Source organism: Periophthalmus magnuspinnatus, chromosome 15 (assembly GCF_009829125.3).
Source record: "Periophthalmus magnuspinnatus isolate fPerMag1 chromosome 15, fPerMag1.2.pri, whole genome shotgun sequence".
Classification (NCBI taxonomy): Eukaryota; Metazoa; Chordata; class Actinopteri; order Gobiiformes; family Gobiidae; genus Periophthalmus; species Periophthalmus magnuspinnatus.
The window spans coordinates 24,145,813-24,170,291 of NC_047140.1; the positions used below are offsets into that span (position 1 = coordinate 24,145,813).

The window sequence follows — 24,479 nt, forward strand, 5'->3', positions numbered from 1 at the left end:
ATAAAGATCAAATTAAATTATGTCTTCGGGTTTTACATTTTATTCAGCAGTGGAAGACTGTGTCCCATTGAAGTACAAATTAACAATAATGCATGCTTGTTTGTTATTTTTGGCCTATATAAATGTGCCTTTTTCAGTGGCTCTCAGAAACTTGAAACTTTAACTGTGATATCTGTGATAATTAACTGGTACTTATTACTTTGGCAAATGTTATTGAGGAAAGTTTGAAGTCATGTTCTTAAACAGGGTAAACAGGGTAAATTGGTGGTTAATTTTTTGATTGAGGCTTAACATCACTTTAGCATTTCATCATGCATCATATTTTTTATTTAATATTTGTGGAGTGCATGGCTTCCTGAAAAGTAAAACCAGTGGAATATGTTATTTGCCACACTCAGAGAAGATGACCTATTTCCCATGTGGCATATATGGCATCTCAGATTAACCATTAGCAGATTTGGTCCTTTTATAGATATAGGGATCCCCTACATTCTTGCTTACAATCCGTTTCCTGTAATCAATGCTGCCAGTGAAATTAAACCGGACTGTGCAAAGTGACAAATGCTGGATTGTGGCCCAGACAAAAGGCTTTCTTCTTGTAACATCACTCACCAGTCGAATGCCTAAGCTATAGGATCAGGTAACACTCGAGTCATATGAAGCTTGACAGAGCAGTGCTGTGGCTCGAGATAGGGCTGAAATATCAAAAGGAGTTTTTCTAGCAAGCACTGCAGTTGCGATCAGATTTGTGTTTTATGTTTTGATATAGGATTCTATTCAGTACACAAGTACATATTTCATACCTGTTCCAGGAGCATTAAACTTTGAGAAAAGGCTGAAATCTGAACTGTTTAACTAATAGTAGAATCTCATGCATTTCAGAACATGTTTGTAGAGGTCTAAACTACAGTCTTAGACATAATTTGACGCAATATTTTGTTGTTTGTAGAATTGCATTTTTTGCGATTTGCTAATTGCGACCAATCAAATTGTGATATAGATTTCAATTACCATTTGTGATCTTAGTTAAAGATGTGATAATACTGGGACTTCTGGCTGTGCGGCATGCAGGGAGGTTGGTAGACTTTACACCTGACATTTGTGTGATCTGTGGAGATTGCTCCCTGAACAGCAGCAGCAGAGAGCTCATAACAGACCGCGCCATAAGTCAATCAACAAATCAATACATGGCAGCCAGTGGTCACTTATTTTCTCCCACTGACAAGAATGAAGCACTTTCTATCCTCAATGCTGGTGGTGGCACACATGATGATATAAGGGAAGTCAGGATACACACCATTGTGCTTTGTCTAATTATCTGTATTGACTTGGATGCAAGGAGATAAGAGAGCAAGAGTTAGAAAGTGCATACTAATGACCTCAATTGCACTTTCTACTTTTTTGTTTAAAGAAAGTGCAAAGTGGTCTATTTATACTGGTATTTTTATTTTGCAGTCATTAGCAGCTGCTACCAAGCATTTGAATCTCCAGCCAGTTTTGTTTTATTCATAGTGAGAAAAAAGAAAGAAAAAAACACTGCAAACTAGAGGCACTTGGAACAGCATTAGCCCTATAGCTTATAATGATCTCAAGAAAGACAATTTTTATTATTTTGAGGAATCCACCATTTATGTGTGTATTTATTTATTTATTTTTCTGACACTCTATGGCAGGATTTTTATCAAAAACAAAAAAGCTGTACTTTTATACAGCTCAGGCCAACTAACCTAAGGTGTTCTCACTTACTCTTACTTACATACTTTACCTGGGACTAGACAATGACTAAACTAGGACTAAACCAGGACCACCCTAAAGCCTCTTTTCCACTGGCACGGTGCGCTTGGGGTCACCTTGGTGTGGGCCAGTTAGGGGAACATTTCCAATCTGCTCAGGCCACTTTGGGTGTGACAGGTCTAGCAAACCACACCCAATGGCGTGACGTAGGAGTGCGCCACCACAACAACAACTGTAAAAGACAGGCGTTAGAGTATCAACACTGATCGACAGCAGGACAACAGTGAGCAGCGTTGAGGAGTTTATGGGCATCGTGCTTCTGTTCATGAACCTGCACCAACAGCCACAGAAGACACCTCTATCATCCAGCACCAGATGCTACGACAACTACAGAGACGCAAGCAAATATAGAAAATGTTTCTGCAAAGCTGCGATACACAGGCCACATTGTAGAAGGACACTTCTGCCACTGTTACTGGAGCCACGTAACAGCTCAAGAGCTTGTGCTGCATTCATGCGATCTCGGAAACTTGGAGATGGCTGTGTAATCATCTGACTTCTCAAAATGAGAGTGTTTATGAGAGCAGTTGGTGAAATGCATGTGCAACAACAATGATAAAAAACATTTGCATAACTTGATTCTCTTTGCTGATTCATTGGAAAGATGTGCAAAAGCCCCCGGAGTTGTTGTGACAGAGACTAATGTGATGGGATGATGTTTCTTGTTGGCAAATTGGAGATAAACAAATTATATTGGAAGTTTTCGCAAAGTTGTATGGCTGAGTACTTCACTAATTACAATATAAAGCTGAATTTTGAATTACATGTGTTTAATTTGTGAGGTAGAACCACGAGTGTAATATAAAACAAAATCCCTCAGTTTGTCACCACGCTGTCCTCCAATTCCAAATGGACTCTTGTCACGGTGACATAAACTTGTGAATTTGGAGTCCTACGCTTCTGCCCAAGTTTCCGAGTTGAAATTCCAACCTGAGTTGCGTTCATTCACGTTTTTCCGAGTCTGGGATTGGATCTTCAGAGTTTCCGAGATCGCACAAATGCATCATTGGTTTACGCCGCACAGTACGAGATGGTGGGATGTGACGTCTTGGCCATGTGACATCCCTAGCCATGTTATTGATGATCATTTATCCAAGAAATGTCCATCCACTATTTATGTATTACAGGCATGCGCTACTACTGGCGTGCTGCTGGTCCTTTAATGACCAGCCCTGCCCTCCATGAGCCAGCCCCAGGTCCTAACTATCCCAGACCCCCATGGAAGATAGTACTTCTAGTGGTCCACTTGGGAACCCTAAAACAGGGCGGTACAGATCGCTTTACACAGTGGAAACACTCCATACCACCTTTTACTGCCCCATATGGAAATGAGGCTTAAGTCTACATCCAGACTAAACTGCGATTAAACCAAGAGTAAACCAGGACAAATGTGTGAATGCAACCTTACTAAGTAATCAGATAATCTTTTATTTTTCTTGTGTTTTGTTTCTTCACAGCAGCATGATTGTTGTCAAAGTTATAGGTTGAACCTGAAAACCCTAGACTAGAACAGGTTATACTCTCCAGAGAGGCAAGTGTAACCTCTCTGCTCTCACTACTTGCTGGAATTCCCAGTTGTCATTACCACTGAGCACGGATTCACGTTGTGCAGAGTATGAAGCTTTGACATCTTCACCCCATGATGTTTCTTAATCAACTGAGAGAACTGAGAGAACCACTAAACCCATGCAGTTCTATTGTATTGTAACTAAGGCTGGAAATCACTAGGCCCCTCAAGATTTGATTCACAAATACATGGAACACTAATATGACAGTAATGCCACAATGATATCACAATATGGCAATTGGAAAGTATTTCAGTAGTCAATATGTTGCACAATATGTCACTTAAGAAAAAATACATTTTTACATACAATGAGTATTTCCTTTCTCTAATAGGCGAAACATTTTTAGTGCTGCCACAACATAGTTTTGTGACATGTACCGAAATACTACAGCTCAAAAATACAGTATCATAATATATGATAGTATCTCAGTATTTTCTCAAATGTTAAATTTTTACAGCTCCTTGTAATACCAAACTCTACTGTGACCAGCTCTCTAAGATCCATTGTAAGTGATAGCATTTTTGTTTTGTTTGCACGTTGTTAATCAGCTTGTGTAGTTTTAGCCATTGTGCTATGCATTCTCTCATGGGCATAGCCAGCAGGGACCTTTTGTACCAAGAGAATAAGCAGACGATGATGCTAGCTAGTTTGTAGACTAGGTATCTAGTGAGAGCAGCTGTTGTCCTCTATGGCAATCCAATCAACAGAAATAGACTCACCTCAGTGGGCCTTGGGCATGAAGGAGAGGTCAAAGCAATTGTACTGAAAACACATCCAAGCTGCAGCTAAAACAAGTGCAATTGTTCTAATGTTTATGAGGCTCAAACATCTGTCGTGCCTTAAGAATGGTTTGAAAACATAACATACAGACAGTTGCGTATAAGGACACACCACACTGCACATAGACATGGCACGATCTTACTAAGGGTGGTATATCAGTGCTCAAAATGTACTTAGAAAAGGAAACAACTAAATGAAAAGATGAAACAATCTGGAAGGCCTCTGCCAATAAACTGCTGTTTTACCTCACAATTTAGTGCCCAGACGTCTCAAAAACTGCAAGATACTTCTTACCAAAAATGTACGTACGGACAAAACAAACTTCCTCAAACTTGCTCACTTCTCGGCTCTTTAACTGGGCTGCTCATTTTCACATCGTCTTTTCATAAACCACAAACTTAACATGGAAAGTCACATATGTGTAAGTATGGACCCTTTATAAATGAGACCACTGATCTGCACTAAACACGGCCATCTAAGCTACAGAAGCTACGATAAATCAAGCAAAAATGTTGTTATCTGCCTAATACGATTGCACTGTACGAGGACATACAGTATGGTTGTAAATTGCGGTAATGGGAAGTCCTTATCTCTATATAGTCAAATGGAATGCGTTGTTTTAGCTAGTATTGCCTAGTGTTTATTGAGCCTGTAGGGATTTCATTATTGCGGTGAGGGCTTGATTTGTTATAGCCTTCAAAAAGTCAAACAAAAATCTCATGCAAAATATTCAACTCATCGGGGAGCAGACAAATATTTGCAGGAATTTATGCAGATTTTCAATGTGACTTTTTAACACTCGTCAGCTGCAATTACTTCCCCTGAAAGTGTCCCAGCAGGATTTGTCATTGTAACTCTCAAGAGCTTAATTAGAACTTTGAAATCTATTGACCCAATGAATAGAGATTGCTAGTCTGTACTGCAGAGTGGTTGACACAGTTTGGATCCATTCAAATTAGACAGCACTATAACTTGCCCAATGACTGAATGGTCTATGTGTAGGGCTGGGCTGATATGATGATTTAAATTGAATTATGTGCTGCCTGGTGGTGGAAATGTGAACTCATCCCTGTGACGATAAGCTATTTCTGTGATATCGTTAGATCTGTGGAATATTCCAGATAAAGAAATAACATCTCCATGGATACAAGCGGGTAGCAGCCCGTCCACCAGAAAAACATTTTAAAACATGTTTGTTGAGATTACAGATTTTTCTATTAAAAAGACGGGACATTTTATTCTTTGCAGAGGACATTCTGTCATCTGAATAATTACGTCTTTTGGATTTCATTCTTTTAATAATTTAAATTCCATTGTCTCTGTCTTAAATTATCCAGCTCTAGCCTGCATATTTCCATAATATTTAAAAGTGATACAGTAAATCAATGTGAAAGTGGAATATTGTTGTTAGTGAGTGCACGGCTATTCACCTGCTCTTGAGGTTAGATGCTCTCAAAGGCCGCTGCATCTTTAAACACTTCTGGGCATAGAGGTATTACAGCAGAGGTATTTCACTTTTCCTTTGTAAAAATGACTCTGTCTGATTTCCTGGCATTGGCTTATAGCTTTAGTAAATATATTTTACATTGCATAGTCAATAACTGGACAGATTCCATTCCTCCTCTGCACTAGCTGACTGGTAAAGCTCCTCTGCCAGTTCCTATACATCCTTTTTATAGTGTAGTTGGTGTAGTACCTTCAACTGCCCCTCCTTGGTTTCCTGCCTGACTTGTTGTAGATAAGCAGCAAGCATTAATCCTTCTGCAAAGTGCTATCTTAGTGCTAAGGTCCATTGCATATCAGCTGAGGACACCATCTTGTGAGTGATATTGTTGCTTAAGCTTCGTTGCATGCTCCTGTCTGTGACTCGAAGGGTGGTCGTCCATGTTCTGCTAATACACTTGTACACTTAAAAGCGCACTCTGCTTTTAAAAACTGTATTGTATAATATGGGTGGAAATGGGTTGCCTCAAATATCTCCCAATCCTTTAATAATCTTACAAGAAAACAACAAATGAACTAGCCATTGTGGAACCCATCAAGATTATAGGCACTCGGTCCCCATGGGTGCTGCTTTTTGAATCTGCTGGGTCTTACATGCTAAGAAGCCAAAATCTCAACCAATTAAAATGTGACTTTAATCTTGTTCCTTCATCTGATCTGAAAGTGTTCCCAGTGTGCCAGTCGACTCTGAAGTGATAAGACTGGTTCAAATGGGCATAACATAAGCCGTGTCCTTGACTGTCTAACACACGTCGGAAGCTAGTTAGATGAAAGCTAATTGTGTGTGTAATACATGCTGGGAGAATTGGTATCAAACCGGCATCTGAGTTCGGTGATGTGATAATGGGAAAAGACATATTGGAGATTTTGTCATTAGAGGATTGCTGAAATGTCTTATTACAGGCCGGCTCAATGATTAATATTGATCAGCGTATGTGGAGCAGGTTATATGGTCAATGCTCAGCCGGGCTTCTTGGCCACCTGTGGTCTTAACATGTGTGGTGGACTTGATAGGGGTATTGTTTGAAGATAGACTTAATCAATTAAACTGTACAACTCTGCATCAGAAAATACGTGAAATAGCACTGTTTAATTTGCTCTAGTAACTGCAAACTAAATTTAATGTTGAACCTTGAGTTCACCTGATTTTAATCTAGGATATATAGGATAGATTAAACCCAGACTAAACCTCGGGTGAAAGGGAACTGAACCAAGATAAACCAGGTCTAAATGCTGTCTTTACTAAGGGTTGAGCAATGAATCAAATTTTGAATAGTCATTACTGCTCTTATCAGTTACAAGTAATGATATAATGATGTAATGATGGGTAACTGCAAAAAAAAAAAAAAAAAAAAAGGCTGAAAAGGAAGCCAAATTTGGAACAAAGCCACTGGTCAGTCTTGGGGCTTTTAAAACATGAGTCACAAAGGATTACTTATTAATAATACGTATATTCTTCCTTCATAAATTAACTTTTCACAGTACAAGAAGTTCTGAACACTTGTGATTTTAATTATGACCCACATAACCATAATTTTGATTGGTGCTTCCTTATCTTTAGCAGACCACACAGACATATTTCTTAACTACTAGAGACATACTCAAGATTAATACCAGCACCTATACCAGGAGACAACTGTTGTTGTGATTTTGGGCGTTACAAAAATAAATGAATTGAATTGAATTGAATTAAAGGGACCATGTTACACTTTTTCTGATCTATGTTATAATGTTGTTTCCTCATCGCAAACTTACCTGAAGTTGTGTTTTGTTTTATTCACACAAGTTTAACACGCAAACCCTGCATGTTTAGGCTGTCATACAGGAAGTCATCACTGTTTTTAAACTCCATACACCATCACTAGAATCATTTGGACAATTTCAACTCTGGAACTGCCAATCTCTACTGAACAAAAGGTAAAAAAAGGTAGCTGTTATTTTGAACACTGCAGCTTCATGACATCACAAGGTGGAACAGAGCATTTTGAGCTTTGGAAATATAGACAGACTAATAATAAAGGGTTCTTCAAACATGTGTGAATGAAACAAAACAACTCCAGGTATGTTTTTTGAGGAGGTAACAACATTATAAAATGGATTAAAATCTCACAAGTTAATTTTGCATAATATAGGACTTTTTAAATAAAGTCTGAACCAAGTTGAGACTAAATGTACACCAAGCAACACATCTTATTCCAATTTATGCACTAAGCTTCACTGAGCATAGTGAAAGTAATCCTTTTCCCACACCTCAGTCCACCGGAAACATCACCTTGAAAATGAACGCTAAACTACCTTTCACGTGAACTCAGGATGACCGTGTTTACGTATCTTGTAGCTCATTTATTTCATGTTTGATCAGGCTACTTCAGAGTCTAGTGCTGGAGATAATTATTTAAACACACCCAGATTCTCTCAGTTTAAAACATTCACGCAAATACAGGCTGCTTTCATAATGGGCTGTTTGAATTTGTTACTAAGAATAAAACTCAGAGTGTCAAGGCTTATCACATTTTATCCAACTCACCTGTTTTTCTATGTACTCTGTAAAACAAAGCATGATTATGGAAAGAAATATTAAACCCGTTATTTTTTCTGTAGATAATAAAACATACACTGTTTACAGATAACCCTGGCAAACAAGGATAGGAACAAGGACCGCAGTACAAAACTTTTAACAGTAACTTGTTAATTAAGTCTTAGAGTGACACAATACATTTAGTACTTGATTCATTAGTATTGCACCGATTCATATTTTACAAAGTCACAAAGTTCTTGGGTAGATAAAATGAGTATTGCACATGTCCAACTTTTTAAAATATTGTAATGATCTGATATTTTGTGTTTAGTTCAGAGTTGAAACCTTTTGTTGTTCTAACTGTATTGTGTTGTTGTTAATGTAACTTGCCTTTGTATGTGACACTTGGTTGCTATGCCGACAAGATGATGTGATGGTATTATTCATCAATTACCGGTCTGTTTTGGAGACTGGCTCTAATGAGTTGAGACCGCTGGTGTTTTGCTCTTGTTTTGGCGTGGGTTATGGCCTATGGTAACCCTGGTATTCAGAAACTAAGCAACCAGAAGAAATTTAGCATGTTTCCTTGCACCAGAACTCTACAATATTGTGATTGTATTCTAAATTTACTACGGCTTGGGAACCAACATCAAACTGACATGAAAATTCAAAACATCAAAAGCATCAAAGCAGAATATTTTATGACTTTTCTCCAAAATCATAAGATATTTATTTTTATCTAAATCACATAACTTGGTACACAACTTGGTAATTGTCCTCCGTTTTGGTCTGATGCTGCTTCAGGCTGGTTTCATCTCTTCATAACCTCATTGAACATTTGCTGCTCCTTTGTCACACTCAAACACTTATTTTCCAATCGTAGCACATAGAAAACGGCTCTCCCTGTGTTAAGAAATGACCGTCAGTTTCACGCCTCATTATTTTAAGCCACTTTTCAGACACAATGGAGGTCTGATGGTGCCTGATGACTGTCTTATTAACATTTGTGTTATGGTTATCATGCCACTGGATTGTAGTTTGACTGCTTCACATTGTAAAAATACATTTGGATGAAATACAAGGATGACTACTGACTGCCTGGAGACACTTCAAATTTTTTTTTATTTTTTTTTTATCATTATTCAAAAACATCCAGAAATAGGTCACATGACTCACAACTGAACATGTTATCTCATTAAGTTATTAAGATTAATTTAATTTAACATTTGAGCAAAAGCTTGGCTAGAGCTTTTCCCAGGACTAAACTTAGAGCGGAATTTAAACTAGTTCACTATCTAATTTCATAAGTTTGCTTGGGACATTTACTTCTTTCACAGCCTATATATTCTTTATCTATATTGTGTTTGCTCTTATTCTGTACATTTGCAATACTATCTTATCCTCTTAATTTGTTCCCACTAAGTTAACAGTATGTATTTGTGTGCTTGCTTCAGCAGGAGGTACTGTCTGCCCCTCTCTCTCGTCAGAGCATCAGGAGAGCACATGGTCTGCGGTCCCACTCCACACTGTTCAGCCAGCCCCCCACTGCCCTGCCTCCACAGGTGAGTGAGCACCAGCCTGCTGTCCACAGAGCAGAGGAAGGAGTTTGTCTCTGCTGCTGTGAGGCTCAATCCTTTGAAGTCAAGGACCAACTCAGAATAAAAATACTACAATTTGAATGAACTAAAATAAACAGTAAATCAAATCAACAGATCTTGAGCAAAGTTTGGGCAGAACTACTTACTTGGAGGATTGGTCAATTATACTTTTTTTTTTTTTTTTTGGTTTCACTGTGCGTACTTTTGAATGAAAAATATGCAATTATCTCACAAAGTTTGCAAGTGATGTTCAGTTTGAATTAAAATTTAGAAAGTTGAATATTGTTCAAAGGGCAAAGACTTAGTGAAGACTACCGTAACCGTAATCAATCAAATTGTGATTTTGATTACGATCTGTCTTGCGGCCTTATTAAGAACTTAAGTCATTGATTTGATCCCGGTTCAGAACATCTTAACTCTAAACTAGGTCTAAACTTTCAACATAAGCTTCAAAGTAACAAAATTTCTAATGATTGTAGCTGTGCTGGACTCCAGAAGACTTTGGGATCCTGGCCCACACTTTGAGAAGCACTGATCTATTATCTTTCGGCACAGGACCAGATCCATATTTATTAGGTCAGCTTTGTGTTTGCCTCATTGACCGAAAAGTCTCTTGCTTCTCACTGTATCGACAGCCACAGCAACACCGTCAGCACTCTCCAAACCACTGGCCCCACTGCAGTTTTTAAAAGTCATTTCAAAGGTCAATCAGGAAATGGTTATTACATCAAACATGCCAAGATTTCAGAGTTTCAGTTGCGCATCAGTCAATATGGCCCAAATGGATCCTGGCAGTCAATATAAAGTGTCTGGTAATCTCTGCATCTCTTGACTCAATACTGTGGTGAGATGTTATATGATGTAAATATAATGGACACGACTTATCTGTTACAATTGGAGATTTTGTGATAGTTTTGTAACCTCAAGCCAAAGTTTACAATGTATGATTTTGACACGTGCAATTTGAGTAGCTGTTTTATTGGACAGTTGTCACTATAAACATTAACTTACTTATCTACAATATCTTGTTGCACCTGTTTTTGAAAAGGAAATACTGAGCAACTAGAAGGTATAATAGTGACCTTATATAGTTAATGATTTGAAGAGAATTGGCTACTGTATGGTTTTAGGTTGGAGCATCTTTAAAACTGCAACTCTAGTGGTGTGTTCCCAGAGGTCATCTACCTTTGTGGTCCAGTAATTATGTTTGTTAGCTCATGCATGTGATTTGTGTGCATGTTATTGGCCCCAAATGTCTCATAATGTTTTAAATTGTATTATAAAGGGCTGTCCTTTAACTACTTGAAGGGCAGTTGTGTAACAAATGTAAAACAGTTCTGTCATATGTTATGTTATTTGGTGTTTTAAGGAAATACGTGCTATTTTCAGTCTCTGCTTTGGTATTGGTTGATATCGGGTATCGGTAGATCCTTAAAGATTGTAGATTTCAGTTTGAATCGTCATATATTGTATGCCTGACTTGCACTACTTTTACATTTAGCGGAGTTGAAGGTTCTTTTTTTATAAACCACTACAGCATGTGAACAAAAAAGACATGTGGAATAAATGTAGAGCATTTTCTTTGACTGGCTGTCAAAGCAAACTTATCATCCTGTCTTGTCAGGTTTAACTACAGCAGAGCACTGTCTGTAATGCAGAAATCTGTGTGTACACAAACACTATGGCATGAAAGTTATTCGCGAGTCTTATTGCTGACAGTATCATGCTCAAGTCTCCAGTAACTATGATACAGTGTCTTGTATATGGTTTATAGATTTTGTATTCAGTATAATATTAATCAATGCCTTTGCCTCTGTTGTGGTATAACAGAAGATTTATTTCACTCCTTGTTTACACTTGATGGATCAGGGCCATGTGCTTACATTATTGAGTGATTTACAATGATATTGATGCTTTTTCATATGATGTGCCATTAAACATGCATTTTCACCAGTCCACAGTTTCTAATGAATCAATGGGTCTACAGAGTCTACTCCATCAAAGTAAGAAAGTATCACATTTGAGACTTCTACTCAGTCATTAAATTTCTGTGTCTCAGTTGGAGTATTTACGGCTAAAGTACATTTGCCTAAACTCCATATAATTTGTATGAAAATGTAGTAAGCGCACCAAAACAACTCTTTATGTCCAATTTTCCTGAGTTGTCTCTCTAGTGTGTTGTATATTATGTAAAAAAGAACAGTCACAAGTCACTTCCATTGTAATATAGAGCCTGTTGTTCTTTGTATTATGTTACAATCAAGGCCACTGCTTTGCTTCTGCATTTGTAACGGCGTAAACCATAGCCTCATCTGTCCACTGAACACTATTATTTTAGGAAACCACTAGTTCAAGGTTAAGTATGCATCTCTTTCAACAGGAAGTTCACCCCAAAATACAATGATGAAAATTTTATGACAAAACATGATTGGAAGTTTTTTGAGTGCTCGTAAAGGTCTAAACTAAAGCCAACGTCTCAAGCTTTGATGGAGGCTGTTAGCTCATCTCTTTGTTTTGTGACTTTCTATTGTATGCGTTATTTGTGTTGCTTTGTTTGTCTTTCTCATGCATTTGTCAGTGGACTATGTGAAATGGAGAGGCAAACGCAGGCCTGGGGTTTACATAGCGCGGGTGGGGGTGGTTATACAGTGAAAAATGATCCTCGGGTGGCTTCCCTTGGACTGTTTACATTTGACTGCAGCAGGACGGTTCTAGGGAGTGGAGTGTGTGTGTGTGTCTGTGTGTGGAGTATGGGTGGGGGGAGGGTGGGTACTAGTAGAAGAGAAACAGGGGAATATATACATTACCTCTGCTGGGAAGTTAAAATATCAGTGGGTCATACTTACACCGCCCTATGATAAAATGGAAATGTAGTCAATATTCTTTAAGTGGGGCTGTAGATAACAATATGAAGGATTTTGAGTTGTATTTTTGTAAGTTGATTTGGGTAGGGCATCTGGAATAAAACATCCACAAAATCTCACACACAAATCTCAAAGTGCTTAGTATAAATTGTATGCTGATATTTAAATCCACATGTCAAAACTTGCATATTAACTACTATGAAAGCAGCTTGAGGTCTAAATACATGAAGTAAATGGCATCACCAGCTTGTATGCATGGAGATGGATGTGTTTAATGCCATACTGTGGGATATTCAATCAAATTTACATAGTGTTATTACCTTTATGAATTAAACACCACACTGATTAAATTTTACAGCAGCTTCTTACTAATAAATCACGTTTGTTATTGACAGAAATTAGCAATATATTTTTTTCAACCTGTCTTGACAGCTCCCAGTCTACAGTCCCATATGCCAGGAAGTATTTGCTTTACCTGCCGTCTGTTGCACATTGCTCTGGGTAGCACTGAGAGAATGATACATCAGCGAAACAGTGACAGCGCAGACAAACTTCCACAGGGTGCTAGAACTTGTTAACCTTGCTAACATAAGCTCAAACAGCTACTCCCCACTGTTTTTAGGCTACACCTGTTTCATCTTCAGCGCCGCTTCATTGAGATTCTCCCATTGCTTCTCCTCCTGCATCGCTGCGGTAAAGGCTCGGGTCTCTGTTGTAGCTTCTTGGCATCCGTCAGTTTAGCTGCAGAGTCCCGTGAGGCCCCCTGGGTCATGGGCACACAATATACACACACAAACACACACAGATACACACACTTTGCGGCACCATTCATGCATAGAGCTCTCGACCCATCTGTGGCTCCACTTCTGCAAGATGTGTGAGCAGATTTTGGGAAGTTGTTGCTGCAATGTCTCTGTCACAAGCAAAAAAGTCAATAAAAAAATTTAGTTTTTTCCTCAATAACTGCATGGTAATACAAAAACATGAAATACAAAATGCTTTGGGTCATTATGCCTAACGGCAATAAATATAAAAAGTGTTCATGATGCTTGCAAGCTCCAAAACTGGTACAATAGTAAAATTAGTATAAAACTCAATCAAACATTAAAAACTCTGACCACACTACCTAAGTAGCTCCTTGGTCACTATTGGCAAATACATTTCTTACACTAAAGTGTGAGGTCTATATACAGTCCCAGACTCTATATATTGAAAAATGCACAAGCAGGTTAAAAATATGTTAATAATGATGTTTTAAAATTATCTTTATTTTGTGCTTATACTGTTTATAAGCTTAACTGAGGATGCGGCCTGCAAATTAGCCCGTGGGTACAGAAAATGAAAATAAATTATGAAAGTAAGTTGTTCAAAAGACGGATATAGTGTGTGTAGTATTGTGATGGTTGTGATTCAGTGTGTATTTACATTCTTGCAGATCATACATTTTCAGCTTTATAAACGTGTAATGCTGTGAGCAAGCCTATTCTGCAGTAGCTCATCAATCAAAGTTACAAAGTATGTACCTGCACCATGTATTTTATAATAAACATGGATATTCTATTCAGTAACAGGGGCGCGTCAGAAGTCTTGCTAATAAAGATAAAGTGCAAGTTGTCTCAGTCAACAAGCTGCTTTGAACATATTCCCTGCTTCACCGTGTCTCTGCTCCTAATGTGTTTCCTCAAGGCAGAGACGACATTGGTCATTAAACATGCAACGCCGTGTGGTCTGTCTCTGTTTATTGCATCTCCCTGTTCCCTTCTCTCTGTTCTTCCTTGGTCAGTGAGCTAAAGTGATCTAGCATTGTCCAATATTTGGCAGAGACAGCCAAAATATACCACCTGTGTCTCTGCGTCAAGGACTTGGAGAGTTTCCAATTTCTAAAACCAATAGATGTTTTCTACAAAAGGCATGGGTGTGGATATGGGAGTTCGTCCTATTCACAGATGCACTGTGTAACTTTTCTGGTAGAAGGTCCACCACCTGCTGATTTTCATTTCATAGAGATAGATTAAGTTTAATGAACCAGTGTGTCATGGCAGTAGTAATCCATCTCCATGGAGACAGGCAGGTGACAACAGCAGCCCAAGTTACAGGTCCAATCTTTGGAGCGATTACCCTGCTTACAGGAAGATGGATATAAGTCTATCAATAGAATTAAGAAATGTAAGAAAGATGAGTTTTATGCCATATTATGGAGCTTTCCAGGTAAAGTATTGACATCCATTTAGACAAGCAGGTGATGCACCACTCACCAGAAAAGTTACTACCTTTAAATATTGAACTTCTTGGACATGTTTTCATATCCTTTTTGAAGCTAGCATTGTTTTAATGAAGGTTCATAAATCAGGTGCAACATTTTAACCACTGGCATTGGCTTGTCTTCACCTTGGCATAGTATGAGGTGGGATATATTTTGTTTTAGCTGCTGAAAATATGTGATAGTGGGGATTTCATTAAGAGCCAAATTACGATGACTGGGCAACTATTTCAGAGCATCGAAAATTGTCATATTGTGTGCTGTCTTTTTACACTGGCCAATATCTGTCAAATTGCCCCATAACACTCAAGCTGCAGTTATGATTGCTTTTCAATACTAGCCTGTCCCCTGCTGCAAGGTGCACGTGTCTCCACTTCCTGTCCTTTTGTTGCTTCGGGTCCATGTGTCTTTGGTCTAGCATCTACTGCTAAAACTCAGAGCTTCAGACAGTGCTTGTTGTCTAGAGATATTTACTGCTATTTTTGTCCCGGGCTTTAAAATACAGGCACACTTCCCCACAGACACTTCACTCTTTCCTGCACAGTGACAGCCATTTTTATTCTGCAATAACATTCCTCTTTCCTCGATCTACATTCACTTATGCTGGCTGACAGTCTGATAAAAGTCTTTTCTTATGAAATCTATTTATTAAGGTTATCAAAATAGTTTCAAAGGATTTAATGGACAAAATCAAATTATATCTGGGTCAAAACTAATGACAAAATATTAAGAATAGGCAGAAACAATGTTGGCAAAATACTATACAGCACTGGCTGATTTTGAAATGTATCTGGAAATGGTTGGAACAGTGCAACAAAATGCAGTCCAGGGGAGTAACTATTACATTACATTTCAGTCATTAATTGTGTGTCTTGTCAAGAGTGATTTGTTTATTTGAAGGACTATTACTGGGTCTATGAGCTGCAGTTATTTAGGTGATAGAATGTCCTCTGCAAAGAGCAAAATATTCTGTCATTTTATAGAAAAATCTTTTTATTTCTATATAGTAAAGTTATACAAACATGTTCTGAAATTCATAGGATTGTTGTAGAATTAGTTTGTTAGTTTGCATTTTTCAGTCTTATATTGCAATTCTCCTGGAGTTGTTGAAGAGAAGCTTACTTTTAAAACATAAATTGCAAGTCTAATTGCAATCACAATAAAAACACAATTATTATTATTTTATTTATTTACTTCAAAGAGGTGCGTTGTGCAGCCCTAGTGGTCTGCTTTTGATCTGTATAGAAAGATGGTGACTGACATTGACTGGACCAAACAAGTAGTCGGTTTGAGCTGAAACTCTGCTGCTGCTCGTGGGGCGCACCTAAAAGTAGGTCGGCTCTTTACATTGTCACAGCAACACAGATAGATGCTCATTACACTGTAAAGTTGAGGCAGTAGTAGCGAATGACCTTTTAGCCTGGTTCTTTGTGGAATTGTGCAAAATAACTCTGGCGGCTGTATCGAAGATCTCTCTATTCTGCCTCTCTGGTGTAAAAGGCTATAAAAGTGAATCAGAGACGATGAACTCAGTGGCTTAGTTTGATTGCTTGAATCTATTGGAGTGAAGGGAGTGAAGGGAGAGCTGGAATTTTACTTACAAAGGAAAAAGATGCTTCAGAAAATATCAAGGGAAGGAGCTGCTGAACAGTACACAGCTAAAGTACCTCTATTGCACATGTGTCAAACTCAAGGCCTGTGAGCCAAAGGTATGCTGCTTTAATACATGCATTAACCATAAACTAATGAGATTTTCCTAACAAGTGGAATTAAGTAATGTTTACAAATAATGATCCCAAAATGTCTAGGAAGAGGAAAATTGATGCAGATGGAAGCCAGTTTCAAAAAAGGTGGGAAGGTGAATATATGTGCTTTGTGCTTCAAGGAGAAAAATTAAGTTTTTTGTGTTATGAAGCGGCGTCTATTGTCAAAAAGACCAATCTATGTCAGCATTTTGAGACCAAACACGGAGCTAAGTATGCGTTAACCTTCAAGAAAAATAACAAATTGTCTAAGAATTGAAAGGCAAACTGTGATCACAGCAGAATATGTTCACAAAAGCCACAACCAAAAACCATGCGGCTGTGAAACTAGCTTCATTGTGGCTGAGTCTTTCTTGAAGCTGTGCAGAAAGTCTGTGAGCAGGTGTGCTCTGACCTGATACAGACTTTCAAAAATGTCACTTTATCAGGAGATATGCAGTTACACAGACATTTTTTTTACATCTATGTAAATTCAAATGCAATATTTGTACCTTGAATAAGTAATAACGTAATAAAGTCATTTAACAAGTTTAAAAAAAAAAAAAAAAAAAAAAAAAAAAAAATATATATATATATATATATATATATATATATATATATATATATATATATAGATAGATATAGATATAGATATAGATATAGATATAGATATAGATATAGATATAGATATAGATATATAGATAGATAGATATATGCATGCTGCCTTCCAGTTACATCTGTCCCTTTGAGGACAATGATTTTGCTGATGTGGCCCTCAGTGAAAATGAGTTTGACACTCCTCCTCTATTGTGTTTAATAGTGGCTAGATACATTTGAGCTCAAAGCAGACCAAGTAAATCTTGGCTTTTATTGATTGGGGATTGCATCGCAGTTTGAACGGGTTTCATTTGGACAAATCATTTTGTGAATCCTTGTGAAGCAATTGCTATTCAATTATTATACTTTTAAATCAAAACAAAAAATCTGTAATATTTAGAAATAACCATTTTATCTTTAACTTTTTGTTTACTTTCACTTTGTTTTTCCAAAATCAAGCCTGGCAGTAGTAAAGTTGATTGCTAATCATGTTGTCGCTAAAAGCTATTTACCAGAGCTGCCAAGTCAGTCAAGCAGGATGTTTCAAAATTTTGCCACAAATATGCTCTTTGTGGTGTTAAGGCTGCTGTGGGGTAACGGTGACATCACTGTGTATAATCACACTGATGACATTTCCTGTGAATATGTAGTAGAAGTTTGTAAAACATTTTTGTAAGGCTCAGTCTCAGCACTTTGGACTTTGTTATAAATTTTAGTACATATTTCTGCTGTTTATTTTTGCAATGCATTTTGGGGATTTATTCCAAAATCAATATGAATAATTTAAAAAGAAGCCCATTTTATTTGAGGAAATGTCCTTACAAATCTTTCAAACAATCTTATTGATCATAAACTTTCATTGATTATACTGCTCCCCAATTTACTTTGCTTTGTCATTATGATTGCATAAGGGGACCAAGCTGCCTTTTCGTCCCCCTATACCCTCTGTTCTGCTACAAATCTTCCCCCGGGCACACTTAGATCTCATCAGTCAGCGGATGGGGAAGAACTAATTAGTTAAGTTGGAGGATGGTAAATTATCTGACAACATTTTAGCCAGAGGAAAGCATATTAGTGCAATTGAATCTGTATTTTATGTCAGAAGTTTACAGCAAAATGCACCAGAGAAGCATTTTGTAAAGAAGACATTTTAGTGGTGCTTTTCGTAAACCCTAAATACATATTGATTTTGCACATTTGACCATAAAATGCCCTCTGAGGGTAAATGGAGTTTTGGGAAATTGTTTAATGAGTCAATGTTTCTTAGTGGAAAACCTTGAGAAAGTCCCCTATTGTTACATAAATACAACCTTTATCTATTGCAGCTTTCATCCTTACCAGCCAGTTTGGACCAACGCTGCCTCACTCTCACCATCTTTGCGTTTTCAACTATCTCTATGTCCAGTTTTGTAAATAAACTTATCTGCCGAGGACATCCAGTTTCTCTTTTACTTCATTTCGAAGGACACAAAAAACATCCAACTTTAAATACATGTATATAGTTATAACTGTGCTAACAAAATTGATCAGCTTCTATTTTAGGTTTCATAAAATGTTATAGTGAAATTTAAGGCTAAGGCGATTGTATACGTTCATGTGGACTTCCTGTGGACCCATCTGCACATCTTGAGCTTGGCTTGGTCAGGGCTACCTTAAGAGCGCTTTGCCTGTTGTGCATGTTTTGTGGTTGATGGGAAAAACCTGGAGGAAATCCAGACAGGCAAACATGCAAACTCTGCCAAACACAATGATAAAGCAATTACCATCTTATAACTCCATGTCCAGTTAACAATGTGCCATTTTATTCAATCCTCTCTGTATTTTCTTCTTGGGTTTTTCATTCAGACTTCACTATTTTTTGACATGAAGGGATTTCTTGTGACAGGTATTTGTCACAAGTTTGACAATCCCCGAAGTGAGACTATAAAACACATTTTTTTCCCCTAATCCTCACAGAGTATGCAAATGCTTACCACTAAGAAGTGAACAAAAATCTGTTTATTTTGCTCAGAGCTTCCCAAATCCCTCGAAGCATGATCAGTTATAACAAGCAGTGCAGCTGTTATGACAGGCCAGGCCCTGGTCCAGAAGAAACTCACTGAGGGTGCATTTGCGTTTCAAAGGGGTGCAAACATAATACGCTATTAAGTGGCATCGTTTTAGGCGCCTGAAATGAGGGTGCAAGCATTATTAACTGAGGTTGCAATGCACTCTTTTGCCCCCCTGTAGAGCCTGTGACAGATGACGTGACAAGGGTAAGAGTTAGACGCCCTTAACTGAGCGCATTGCGATTTGGGGCCCTCTGAGACTGAAGGAATTGATCTGGCAAACAATAGTAGAGTGTGTGGTTGAGAAAGCCCTAGAGGAAATGGGGGAATCAAATTGTATTATAAAGAGTTAGAGGAGGGTTCATTGAGTGGCATTGTGGTGATAAGGATTAGATTGTTGTGAATGGGAGCAAAAAGGACAGATAGTGAGGCATTGAAGTAATATGAGGTCATGGTCTTATTTGAAGAGATGAGAGGAAAAAGATGAGAAGAGCAGCTAAGGGCAAAATGATAGTGTTTTAAAATGTTTTGAATTCTTCAGCATGACTAGATAACTTAAAAATGAATCTACTACCACTACTACTACTACTACTAATACTGCTGCTGCTACTGCAACTACTTCTGTTAATTCTACCACCAAATGTACTGTTCTCTAACCAGAAAGAAACTTCACCAAGTGGCTAACTGCAAGTGGAAACATGTGTTCTTTTAATGCTACGCATTACTATCGACTACTACTACTACAGGGATCTTTTTATTTTTTGAAGAAAAATAAACATTGTAAACAACACCAATTGGTCGATGGAGTTTTAGTCGACCTATTTGTATTTGTTGATTAACCATTTTATTTAAATCATATGGATTTACATGCAATGACATTAAAAAAGAGAGGTTAGAGAGTTAGTGAGTTGGATGAAGATTTGGTATTTTTTGCCATTTGTAAGTAAAAAGGCAAATTAAACTCATGATTCCCAAGTTTAATCTGTCTTTATATAAACACATTGTTTCCTAGTACTTTTTTCTGCTTAAATAGTTGTTTTTGCATGAACTCCCGTGCAGGTGTAGTTTTGTGAGTGCAGTTTGGTTCAGATACATAGAGATGCATAATAGTTTTGAGAGCTTTTGCCACGCCCCCTTTTTGGTCAACTAATCGATCAGCAGCACATGTCTTTAGTCAGGACTGCAGCCCTAAATTCAAAATTTACATTTAAAAAAAAGCCTGTACAATAAATGATCATATTTATCATATTATATTTCACTATTACAGTGACAGCCTATGTATTGACTGAAAAATTCTTGCATTAATACAATCTAGTTCTTCATTAATCCATCTTCTTTGAAATCTGAGTTGTATTTCATTTCACTCTGCCCCAAAGAACTCATGGGAAACGGCCACATCACATGCTGACAGCAGAGTGCAAGACCAGCCCAGGACCCTTCACATCTCCAAAGGCTAAAACTGGCAGCTAATTTGACTGCTCGCCCTCCATGTTCCCCGGTGGTCAGATCGACAGACAACTGCATTTCTCCTGCACCACCCGCAGCCCCACAGCCACTGGACTTGTGAATATTTGATGCTTGTTGTGAATAGCCTGCAGTAAAGTTGTTGTTATTAACATCGGGCAAATAGGACCCGAGAGAAACTAAAAGCTGGACAAAAATGTGGGCTTTGGAAAATTCACTGGTAAAATGGGTTGCAAAAGTCTATAGTAGTTTGAAGTGCAGCTATAATTCAAATGGAGTAACATTTACTTTTGGTTTGTTCTTTTCGTTTGTGAGGTGCTTAAAAGGCAGAGTTCTTCTCTTAAACTGTTAAAACTATGTTCCACCTTGTGATGTCATGTAGTAATCACTGTGTTTCAGTGTCTTTTTTAACCCCGTACAGTTTCACTAGATTCATTTGGATGATTTCAGTCCTGGAATTGCAAGTCTCTACTGTACTAATGGCAAAAGGTAGCCGCTAACTTGAAAACTACCACTAGATGACATCACAAGGTGGAACGGAGCATTTTGATCTTTGGAGATGTAGACAGACTAATAATAAAGGATTACTCAAACAAGTGTGAATGAAACAAAACACAACTTCAAGTATGTTTTTGAGAAGGTAAAAACATTCTATCCTGTCTTGAAACTCATAGAATTATAAGAGATCATCTTTCAGAAATGAGACAGCATATGGTGGATTAGCTGGGGTTTTAGGAATGACTGGACAGTTTAATCTGCTTTTCACTTATAATGATGTCTACTTCTGTTTTTTAGGTGAGATCCCTAATCATTTTTAGAGCTTTTCCCGGTGCCATGTATCACCTCCTTTTATTGATGTACAGTTCGTTACTTTAGTGGACCAAGGATTTCACTGTGGAAAAGAATTTATTTAGTAATGCCAATGGGTTTCAATATCATGTGTTATTCTATAGAAATGGCCATAGTTCAGGAAAAGCTGTGATATGAATTTTATTGGATTAATCTGATGCTAGGAAGTGATGAAAAATCCCTTGTTTTTTTGTTAGTTTTTTTTTTTTTTTTTTTTTCAGGTAAGCACCACACTGAGACGCCAGCCAGAAATACTGACTTAATGATAGCATTTTGAACTTTGCTAATTAGCTCACTAGCTTCTTCAACAGCAATTAGCAGTCAGTATGAAGTTTCTGAAGATCGTTTTGCACTTTCACATGAAAATGCTGTGAATTATGGATTCAACGCATGTGTGACATGTTGCAGGAGACACCCTTGCTGAGTTGCATTTTCTAGGTGAAGGTGACATTTTAGTGTATAGACTCCTACTTTAGCTCTGCATCTGTCATTGAGCAGATAATGGGATCTGTAGTGAACCATTGGAGATAAAGAGATAGCTTTTCTCTCTCTTCTTTAGGTTTAACAGAAAGGTGTTTATTTCTAAGTAGAGCAGGTAGCGCAAGTAGAGCAGATCTAGTAAATATTATTGTGAATCGCTGAAATAAAGAGAGCTTTTTTTCTCTCCTCTACAAGTTTAACTCAAAGATGTTTTTTTCTTTAAAATGGCAAAACTTTGTGGATTGCATACTGAAACAAACTACTGTGAGTAAAATACATTGAGCCCTAAACAATTTCACACAAGGAGAACAGATACAGTAAGCGCTGTGAATCACTGAGATAAAGATATAGCTTTTCTCTTTCCTCTTTAAGTTGAACAGAAAAATGTTTATGTCTCAGTATAAAATGGTAAAACTTTGGAGATTGCAAACTGAAACTAACTGCTGTGAGTAAAAGACATTGATGCGTAAACAAGGACACACAAGTATAGTAGATGCAGTAAACATTATTGTGAATCATTGCAATAAAGATACAACTTTTCTTTCTAATCTTTAGGTTTAACTGAAAGAGGTTTGTTTCTTTCAAATGACAAAACTTTGGTAATTGCATACTGAAACTAAGTGCTGTGAGTAAAGTACATTGATGCGTAAACAAGTCCACATAAGTAGAGCAAATACAGTAAACATTGTGAATCACTGAGCCCCACCTGCCTGCATCTCTTCTCTCTGACTGGTCCAGTGTGTGTGAGTGGCGTTCATTAGCACTCTTCTGTCTTTGGCATCTCCGCACGCCATATGTCCTTATGGAGCCTCAGTGAAACACGCTGACACCGCCAACAAGAAGCACTACTCAGTGGATTTAACTCTCCCACATTTTCTCTGTTCAAGGATCGAGCAGCAGATGGGCTTAGCTTTCGAGGATTATTCGCGGTAGACAGTTTTGGAGCCTTTATTGACTTTTTTTGTTGTTCTTAAGACTTGGCAGATAAAAGATGCTTCCCTTGTGAGAGATCAGGCTAAGACTTTGGAAGGAGAGTTCCCAAGCCCTGCACCAGAAATAACAGGGCTGTAGTTCCCATTGGAAGTTTATTACCCTCACTGTCACCTCAGATGCTCCAAGGCCACAGGCTCTCTCTGTGTAGTTATTTAACCGTTTATGGACATAGCAGCACTAGTGTCTCAATGGTTATGTAATTCTTTATATACGTATCTTGAGATGTTTTTGTAGATCATTGACAAATGCTAATCCTATTTCACTGTTGGTAAGTCAACAGTGAAATTCTTCTCATTCTTATCTGAGACGGGTGGCGGGAGCAGCAGTCTAAGCAGGGGCTTCCAGACTTCCCTCACCTCGAACACTTGTGATGTAATACATGATATCTTTAATGTTTATCTTTTGTACGAATGGGGATTTTTTTGTCTTTTCTGTGACATTTGACTAGATTTGAGCTATAAAGGGTTGCAATTTTTACAACTAGTTATAGATTCTAGGTTTCATTTGGCTTTTTACTTTTTCAGGTCAATATATAGGAGGTTTTACTGGGGTTATCCTGCTTTAGGGTTATTGTGTCAGTTCTGTAGAGTTTTTCAATAAAATCTATATCGTGTTATTTTCTTTAACAATATATCACACTTAAGACTTTGATTTTATGACTTTTTTTTTTTTGGCTAAACTTGTAACCAACATGTTTACTAGATCATAGAGCCTGTGTTGTTTAGAAATCTTTATATGATTTGCTAATGACTGTGACCTGAACTCTATTTCAACTACCTCAAAAAACATACTTAAAGTCTCTCCAACAAACTTATTTTGAGCACTCCTATGAGCAAACTTTTAATGAGCACTCTGTGTTGTAATGTTTTGTCAGCTTAATATTATCCATAAGGATTTCTGACAATTCACAAGGTTTAATACCCAAGTTTGACATTTGCACTGTTGAGTTTTGGAGCATGTTTTTTTCAGAAGTATTTTATAAGCTGCATATTCATCTGAATGAGACAGACTTTTGTACTTTCTGTGCCTTTAGAAATCTTTTGCATAGAGAAAAAAAGTTGGTACAGTGAGAAATTCAGAAGTTGAGTGCACCCATGTAGGAGAAAAATCCAGTTATTTAAGCTTAAATTTGGGCTTAAAACTTTGAGAGCTGATATGAATGATGCTGGAACAAGTTGAATTTATGGCTCTTGGCTGAACCATTAACTTCTGGGTCAGTTTATCAAAGCAGAGCTGATCTGAAGGTGAAGAGCCCTTGGGCATGGCATTCAGTTGCAGAAGATGCCTTATAACTATATTTTAAAGCTACCATTGGCTATACAGTAATAAGGCCAGGCTATGTGAATCTGTATTAAACACGTTTAGACTATACAAATGTGCATCTATACTTCTGCAGACCCCTGTGTTTGTTTTTAAAGCAT

The 24,479-nt window shown here is 37.6% G+C and overlaps 1 protein-coding gene across 3 annotated transcripts in view; it reads left to right on the forward strand.

Moving 5' to 3' along the window:
- Positions 1 to 24,479, forward strand: part of mcu (mitochondrial calcium uniporter) — a 69,346-nt gene that overhangs the window by 24,688 nt on the left and 20,179 nt on the right. The window contains exon 2 of one of the 3 annotated variants that reach the window (XM_033979693.2): positions 9,618 to 9,725. The exons of 1 other annotated variant lie outside the window; for it this stretch is intronic. In XM_033979693.2, the coding sequence (XP_033835584.1) occupies positions 9,618 to 9,725 (108 nt within the window). The remainder of the gene's footprint in view (positions 1 to 9,617; positions 9,726 to 24,479) is intronic. One more of the 3 variants, XM_033979694.2, reaches the window with a different exon arrangement.